The 9,313-nt window shown below is 35.1% G+C and overlaps 1 protein-coding gene across 1 annotated transcript; it reads right to left on the bottom strand.

The window, feature by feature from the left end:
* Positions 1 to 2,875: 2,875 nt before the first annotated feature.
* LOC146926701 (uncharacterized) lies at positions 2,876 to 8,664 on the bottom strand. Its single transcript, XM_085700193.1, has 7 exons — positions 8,598 to 8,664; positions 7,515 to 7,556; positions 5,102 to 7,375; positions 4,953 to 5,028; positions 4,078 to 4,454; positions 3,461 to 3,559; positions 2,876 to 3,224 (listed from the first exon to the last, which is right to left on the bottom strand). The coding sequence occupies exons 3-7, from the start codon at positions 7,358 to 7,360 to the stop codon at positions 3,060 to 3,062; spliced, it is 2,976 nt and encodes a 991-aa protein (XP_085556319.1). The 5' UTR covers positions 7,361 to 7,375; positions 7,515 to 7,556; positions 8,598 to 8,664; the 3' UTR covers positions 2,876 to 3,059.
* Positions 8,665 to 9,313: the final 649 nt, after the last annotated feature.

Raw genomic sequence — 9,313 nt, forward strand, 5'->3', positions numbered from 1 at the left:
AAAAAAAACTTGACACTAATAAGGACCATTCTGCAATAAAAAAATGAAAACAAATTTTAGCCCAAAAGGGCTTAAATGCAATTTCTGAAAATAAAAGGACAAAAAATGAAAAAGTAATAATAAAATTGGAATAAAATTGGTAAAATGAACAAAACGTAAAGTGAAACTAATAAAAAACACAAAATGGACTAAAACGAACCAATTACCTAAATGAGGTACTTTAAAGTAACCTCTCTCTGTCGAAATTTCGTGTGAAATGACCAAAATGCCCCTGGGGACTAAAACGACTAAAAATGACTCAGATGCAATTTTAAAATGATTTTTAACAGAGAACTGAAGCAAGAGTTTATTTAAACCAATTTGAAAGACTCAGAGACAATTTTTTAAAGTTTGAACAGAGTTTTGGCACATGAAAAGACTAAAATGCCCCTAAGGGCTAAACTGACTCAAAACGACTTCAAATACAATTTTTGAAATGGATTTTGACATAGAATTGAAATGAAGGCTTATTCAAACTATTTGAAAGGGCTCAAACAATCTTTAAAAGACTGAAAGAAATTTTAACATCGGAAATGACTAAAATGCCCTTTTTCATGAATTTTGCAAACAATGCAGAGAAAGATGCAATTGATCAGAGACAATTCAAATGGCTTGAAATGCAAGAAAAGAAGAATTGAACAAGTATTTTTAGGTCCAAAATTAGGGTGTAGCAGCTACCTTCTTATGGATGGATTTGAACTCGTGACCTTTGGTTAACTTAAAGAGAAACCCTTACCATATCATCCTATTGTTCTTGGACAGATGTTGACACATGTTGTGCACTTTTAGTTAGGGATATTCACGGTGCGATTTAGTTCTATTTTAAGGCTAAAAGTAATATGAATTGTAAGATAAAACATACAGTTTGATTTAGTTCGGTTGACTTTTAAAATAAAATTCTGACCAAATTAAACAAATGTGGTTTGAATTGGATCAGTTGGTACGACTTTTTTCGAGACAATACAATTTTTTTCCAACATTAAAACCAAGTTAAAAAGATAAAACACAACATTTTTCCATCAATGTTTTAAATTTCATCCAACATTACAATTTCATTTTTATTCAACAATGTTCCCAACCACATAGACCAAATTAAAAACATGGACAATAAGTAATCCTATTTTGTAAGAAATGCAAAAGACTAAGATTTTATCATTCTCTAAAAGTTCAAGTATCACAAAACACATTTTTAATATAAAAATGAAAGAAGAAACTTAACACGAGAAAAAAATATGTCATTTTATAAATGTTTTCATTGAATTTTCATGAGTATCGATCTAAGTGACATGTTTAATTAGTATTTTTTTATGTTGTTGTTTGGTTTGGTTGATAAGGTAAAAACCACAAACCGAACCAAAACACACGATTGACTGAAAAGTGATCTGAATACATCTAAAGCAAATGCAGTTTTTGGCGATTTCAATTTGGGTTGGTTCGATTTGCGGTTTTTCTATTGGATTTGTTCGGTTTTGAACACCCCTGCTTCTAGTTAGCCACAAGATTGCTTTTAAGGGAATTGTTATTCAATTTTCCGTTTTAGTTATACTCCCCCCTTTTGTTATACACTCAATTACAATCCACTCCTCTGAGCACCACATTAATCGTCACAATGTTAGGTGGACCCTACCTCAAGATGGATGCACTAAGTTGAATATTGATGGAAGTTGTGGTGTTTCCGGCAACATTGATTCTGGCCGTTTACTTCGTGATAACAAGGGAGATTGGATACCTGGCTTCTCTTCTAATAACGGGAAGGAGGAATGCACTTTTTGTCAAGCACTTTTCTGGCCGTTTACTTCGTGATAACAAGGGAGATTGGATACCTGGCTTCTCTTCTAATAACGGGAAGGAGGAATGCACTTTTTGTCAAGCACTTTGGTGTTTATTATGGTTGGATGTTCGTAATCTAAAACGCTATTCAATAGGTTATTTGCGGGATAGATTATTTAGAAGTCACCTTCTTCAACATCCGGATCACTCGCATATGCATGCATACATCTTTGTTGGTGAAGATCTTTGATTTGAAGGAGCATATTTCTAACATTTCTTTCCTGTGCTTAGAGAGGGAAATTGTTGCGCTGATTTTTTGGCCAAATTCGCTATTCGGTGTTGAGGCTTGATGCCCCCTGTTTGTCGATTATTTCCTTTTTCCTTTTTTTTTTTTTTTTTCCTTTCATTCATTCTACCCAAAAAAAAAACACTCAATTACGATCCGATATTGAGAGGAAAATTCCATTTTTTTAGGTAATAAAGTCCATATATCTAAAGACCCAATTGCTAATGTTTTAGTTCAAAGATGTTTATTAGTATAAAAACCAAGTAAAAATGTTTTAATTCAATCGCCTAATTACAAATTATTAAGAAAAAGCGTAGGAATCTTTCATAAACTCTTTGGCTCAGAGACATTTTAAAAAAAAAAATCTTATAGCAGCATCCAATGAAAATCCATCACATTGCAACGTAATTATTTTTATTTTTTTTTAAAGGCGCAGCACTAAATTTAACTACAATTCATAAATTTCCTTTAAAAAAAAAAACTATAATTATAAATTACTACAAAATACTCTAAAAATACCGAGACCTCCAAAGTAATTAATCTCTTTTCCTTTCTAAAACTTGATGTTCAGACCATAAATTTGAAAAATTGATAGATCTTTTCCGGTGCAGCAGCTATTGTGACTGTTGGACTTAATTAAAGAAATTTTCTCTCTAAATCTAATAGTAGACAAACACTGCACCATCCAGAGCTTGAAAGGGGTTCGGAATAGCATCAACTCAACCGTCAACTACAACTCTTCAATGTTAATAAAATTCCTTAAAATACAAGCATAAAGAATTGAGTCATCGAAAATTTGATTCAACTCGGCCGGATATAAAGTATCAAGTGAATGAACTTGCTGCAATAATTCCCTTTGTCTATCAAGTATAAAACATTTCTAACCAATCAATCTTATTAGTAATACAAGTATTAAGAAGGTTAATATACAGAAAACGACTTGTTATAAAAGCAACATTCTGTTTCACTTAGATTCTGGCAAATGTCCCTCATCATCCTCATAGAACCTAACCTGGCACAGCTTTCCACCTGCTTCATCAGCGAATGCTATTTTTTTCCCTTTACGCACTACATCTTGTGGAGGTGAGACTACATTTTGTGGAGGTGAAGAACTACTGTCGGCTAATTTCTGCAGTTGATCAATATCAGTAATTAGCCAAACAAGAAACAGACAACTAAACCACACAAAGCTGATAGTATTCAAGAGTTAAGAAGCACAAACGACAAAAACCCCATTGACACTGGTAGTAACTTGATTAAATGCAACCACATGTGTTGGTGTTGTGTTAGTGTCGGAGACTGAACACATTCAACATGAAGTGTCATTGCGCTTCAATTCAAGAGTATGGTAGAGGATGAACTAACCATTATTTTACAGAAACGGTTGCAATCCCTTGACATGAAAGACAGCCACCGTTTTGCACCTTCTTCAGCTTTTGTAGCATTCTTGACTGCCATTCTTGCCTGAAAATCAGTGATCAAGAATTATTAACAAATACTAAAATATGTCAAATTAAAATGTATTCTTACACCCTTGAAAAATCAAAATTACAAGAAAGTTGTACAATTCAATGTTTTAAATAGGAACATAGGAAGATACAAGAAAGCTCTATGTATCCGGCATAATCTGCTTTAGTAAGTGACAGATAGGGCAAATAATGAACCAAAAACCTGAAGGGAGGGCATTAAAATGTAAACAGAGGACAAATCTACTATAACTGAGTACATTAAACTATTTATAGAGACATAACCTCCTTTTAATAAAAGACTAATTTATTCTTTAACAACAGACTAATTTACAAGCTATACTACTCCGCAAACTATATGGATTACATATATCAAAAATGCAGAAACTATATATAGTATATACTACCAACTACTAAGGAAACTGCACTATTACTCTAAAATGGACTTGAACCAAATCATAATGATTTCTACTGTAGAAAATAACATTCACTAAGAACAAGTCTGTGGTATCTTACCTCGTTTACTTTATATCTCAAAGATGTATTTAGACAGAACTCAGATCTTAACATGTCATCCATAATTTCCTTCATTGAATTCAACTCTTTTGTGAGTTTCATAGTGAGACTCTCTGCATCATGCATCTGCTGCTTTGAAAATGCAATAGCACTTTTTGAGCAATTCTGTAGAGTGCTGCACCCCAGATGAGTTGCTGAACGAGAAGAATTACGAATCTTGGAAGCGCCCTGAAGATTGGAACCACTTCTAGAAGTCTTTGGAATAACTCTATTTTTGTTAGGGTTATTAGTAACTGCAGTTCTCGAGACAACACCAGGCCTTTCTGCATCACCATTCTTATCAGTCGGCTCTGTAAACTGTAGTTTTCCTTTGCATTCTGAAATTATTATAAACAAATGTAAGGAAAATAATATAGGTTAAACATTGAGGTATTTAGAGAGAACAAAAACCTAATTCGCCTACTTACTAATGAATTACCTAGAACATCAAGGCATACATAAGAAAAAAATCCATAGATTGAGGTATGCAGGAGAAGAAAATCCATTAAAACCCAGATAATATATTATGGAGAAATGAAATCATTAGAGTACAAATAAAACAATTCTCACTCAATAAAGTCCATGGCAATTTCAAGCATTACTATGACTACAACAGCAGCAAGGTTTCACCTTTTCATATCATGATAGTTTTCATGTAGGCCATAGCTATACAACCATATTTTTGCTCAATAAATTTTTCGTCTATCTGGATTGTTGGGTTTATTTGTCAGAAAAAAAAGATTGTTGGGTTTATAGTTCAAAAAAATGTGGGAGGATTCTATAACGTGGTTATCATTTATTGATCTAGATCAAATCAAAATACTTAAGGCACTTACTTAGATTGTTTCTATGACTGATATCAACGGTCTCCATGGCTTTGCAGAGCTTTTCCTGAGAAGATGGTGAAATGGCCTGAAGAAAAACGAACTAATGAGAAAAAGAAATAACAAAATTAAGTAAAAAAAAATTGAGATAATATCTTCACCTTTCTGGTTGACAATAACCTTTCAGGACCATGCAGCTTTGAACTACCTTCATGTTCATCACAAGAAGTCAATTCATCAGTAGCCTCTTTAACATGTATCCTCTCACCATCATATAAGGAAACTAAAGATTGCTTCGCGTCGTATTCAGGTGAATCGTCAGAGAGACGAACCGGACATCCATCCGGATTGAGGCCTTGTTCAGTAGTGGAGCAGAGTTTATCCTGAACCTCAGCCACATCTGTAGATTCATCTTTACTGCAGTCATCGAGTAAAGTATTATCATCTCTAAGCTCCAAATCATGATTAGCCACTTTAGGTGGTGAGACTAGTGTACCAATGTCATCATCACCTTCGGAAGCAAATGATTGCTTCTCCTCGTATTCAGGTGAATCATCTGAGCGACAAACCAGATACCCATCAGGATTGAGTCCATGTTCGTTAGTGGCGCAGGAGTTATATTGAATCTCAGCACCAGCTGTATATTCATCTTCACTGCAATCAGTGAGTAAAGTATTATCATCTCTAACTTCCAGACCTACAGAGTCAAGATCTTTATCACTAGCCACTTCAGGTGGTGAGACTGGTACATCAGCGTCATCATCAAGTTGATTGTCAAAAATATCAGAGTTATCGAGGTCTTCAAATTCAATTGCAGGAAAGCTTGCAGACTGGTTGCTGCTTAGTTCATCAGAATTACTTATAACAATATCCATATCAGATGGCTTCACCGTCTGTAGTGGAATATGAAAAAAGTCAATCCATTTGTTATTTAATTCATTCTGCAAATTCCACTCTAGAGTTATTTCTGTGTCTTCTTTACTTTCTCTACCAGAACAGTCATCTGGCTCATTGAAACAATCATTCTCAAGACGCTCAAAATTCACTTCAACAACAGCAGCTGAATCCCTGCTAGATGGTGGGAACTCATGACCGTCTAGTATCTCTTCAGATTCGACAACTAGCACAATCTCTTGGGAGGACATTGGGTGGTCTTCTTTACTTTCTCTACTGGAACAGTCATCTGGCCCATCGGAACAATCATTTTCAGGACAATCAAATTTAACTTCAACAGGAGCAGCTGAATCTCCACTAGTGGGCGAGAACTCTTGACCGTCTAGTATCTCTTCTGATTGGTCAACTAGCGCAATCTCTTGGGAAGACATTGGGTGGTCTTCTTTACTTTCTCTACCGGAACAGTCATCTGGCCCATCGGAACAATCATTTTCAGGACAATCAAATTTAACTTCAACAGGAGCAGCTGAATCTCCACCAGAGGGCGAGAACTCTTGGCCGTCTAGTATCTCTTCTGATTGGTCAACTAGCACAATCTCTGGGGAAGACATTGGGTGGTCTTCTTTACTTTCTCGACCGGAACAGTCATCTGGCCCATCGAAACAATCATTTTCAGGACAATCAAATTTAACTTCAACAGGCGCAGCTGAATCACCACTAGAGGGTGAGAACTCTTGACCATCTAGTATCTCTTCTGATTGGTGAACTAGCACAGCCTCTTGGGAAGACATTGGGTGGTCTTCTTTACTTTCTCTACCGGAACAGTCATCTTGCCCATTGAAACAATCACTTTCAGGACAATCAAATTTAACTTCAGCAAAGCCAGCTGAATCTCCACTAGAGGGCGAGAACTCTTGACCGTCTAGTATCTCTTCTGATTGGTCAACTGGCACAATCTCTGGGGAGGACATTGGGTGGTCCTTCATGCACTTCTTCTTGGTCTTCATATTCTTTGATAATTTAGTTTTCAAGATACTGAGAGTCTCCATGAAATCAGGATCATCTTCTGTTTGCTGCTTTTCCATGTGGTCTTCTGGGGATGATGGATCATCAATTTTTATTTTTATGTTCAAAGAGTCGAGACCTTGTGAGCGTTTTCTCTTCCTTGCTTTGCAGCTATCTTTAATTTGCTTGAGTGTTAAAATGGAAATATCATCATCTCCACCAACCTCATCATCCATGTTATGGATTGTCTGAACATCACCATCATCATCACATGCCCAAACATCAGGTTCAGTTTTCACTATTCCTTCCTCCATTACATCAATGCATGATCTTACAGCCTTTGCATCATCATCATCATCATCAGACAACAAACTCTCGCGTTCATGTATATCTGAAAGATTTTTGAATTTAAGTTTTGGCCGCCCACGAGATACATTAAGGACTTCCGTAACAAACCCACCTTTGAAAGTTTTGATATAATGAAGATGACTACAACGCTCCATTCGGCCTAGGTTTGACATGAGAATTTCAAACCACTGGAATCAGTAAAAAAAAATACATAGTTAGAAGAACCTATGGCAACTCATCTTTTTTTGATGAAAGCAACACCTCCTGTTCTAGAACTAAATCTGCTACAAAGCTCACATGATTTAAAAAACTGTTAAATACAAATACCTTAAGTGTCTGACCCAGCAAATGTACAAAGCACTTTGCAACCTGCATTAATTCCAACAATCAATCAACATAATTAACATTAACAAAAATGATATCACCAAAGCAAGATTTTACGTCTCTATATAAACATAAACAGAACCATTGTGAACAAGACAAGAAACCTAGTACTAAATCTATCACATTAAGCACCACTAAGCAACCACCAGGTAAATGCAAAATGAAGCAACCTCAAATCAATGTAAATAAAAACAGAACATCGAAAACTCAAAAAATGCAAGCAAGACACCAAACAAGCAATTAAAGTACCAATGTAATACTACCATCAAAATTCAGACAATCTGAACAGCAACAAAAAACATCAAGGGTATGAGATCCAATATGAAAACCTCATTGGTCTCAAACTATCAAATTTCCAGACAAACAATCCTTTGTTTTTTCAAAACCTCTCTTCTGAAGCTATAAAACTAGGGCTTGTCACATTAAATATGTTAATCCAAACAAAAAAATTACACTAAAAAAATACCTCAAAACAAACAATTCAGAAAAAATGAAGCAAAATCAGAATGATCAAAACTCAAACAAACCAAGTAAAACACCAAACATGCAACTATAATACCAATTTAACACTACCATCAAAATTTAGACAAAATCTGAACAAAACAAACATTATGGGTATATCAGATCCAACATCAAAAACATAATTGGTATCAAACCATCAATTTTTCACAAAACACGATCCTTTTTTTTTTTCTTTCAAAACCTCTCTACTGAAGCTATAAAAAACTATGGTTTGTCTCATCAAAACAGGTTAATCTAAATCTAAATCTAAATTCTAAATAAACAATATTTCAAATAACAGCAAAAAAAAAAAAAAAACGATTCAGCATTCACAATAGAAACAAATAACTCAAATGTTGACCCAAATCTTTGAATTCTAACAAATTCACCTTAAAGATGAATAAAATGCACAATCGAATTGAAAATTATATGAATAAAAAAAGAGTGGTGAAAAATGTTGGATTTTTTTAGGGCTTTTCAGATCTACGATAGAAGAATGTTGAAAAGAAATGAAGGATTTCTCACCTTGGATAGGGTTGGATTCGGTGGTGCCGCGGTGGAGAGAAGAGAGAATTGGATCTAGGGTTAACTCGACAAGTGTGAGAGTGAAAACGCTGAAGATATAGAAATGATGAATGGCAATGGCGCGGCAATTTGTTTTGGCGGGAGGTTTTTTGCTTTTTATGTAAGAAAAAGGCGGCGGCCCGTTATAACGCAGCAAATCATGATTTGAATCTTGGTTGTCGGAGAAGTGTTAACGTCTAGTGTTGGTCTTTAAGGGTGATGATTACATCCATTAATTAATCATAACTTATATACGAGATGAGATATGTGCGAAAAAAATGCTGAGATATAGTAATGATGAATGAGAGAGGCGTCAACATGTTTTGTAGGTAGTGTAATGTACTTGGTTTAACGGCTACTTGTTATAACGCGGCAAAATCATGATTTGAATCTTGGCTGTCGGAGAAGTGTTAACGTTTAGTGCTGGTCTTTAAGGGTGACGATTACATCCATTAATTAATCATAACTTATATACGAGATGAGATATGTGCGAAAGAAATGTTGGGATATAATAATGATGAATGACAGAGGCGTCGATTTGTTTTGGAGGGAGTGTAATGTGCTCAGTTTAACGGCTACTTGTTATAACGCGGCAAATCATGATTCAAATCTTGGTTGTCGGAGATGTGTTAACGTTTAGTGCTAGTCTTTTATGGGTGGCAATTTCATTCATTAGT

This window comes from Medicago sativa, chromosome 4, assembly GCF_051527215.1.
Source record: "Medicago sativa cultivar Bolivia chromosome 4, Bolivia_mono, whole genome shotgun sequence".
NCBI classification, from domain to species: domain Eukaryota; kingdom Viridiplantae; phylum Streptophyta; class Magnoliopsida; order Fabales; family Fabaceae; genus Medicago; species Medicago sativa.

Bases quoted from the DNA above. Each gene is read 5' to 3' on its own strand.
- LOC146926701 (XM_085700193.1), bottom strand. From the start codon at position 7,360: ATGTCAAACCTAGGCCGAATGGAGCGTTGTAGTCATCTTCATTATATC. The intron at 4,455-4,952 runs GTAAGTGCCTTA...TAATAATTTCAG, and splicing joins CAGTCATAGAAACAATCTAA to AATGCAAAGGAAAACTACAG. The intron at 3,225-3,460 runs GTTAGTTCATCC...GATCAACTGCAG, and splicing joins ACCGTTTCTGTAAAATAATG to AAATTAGCCGACAGTAGTTC.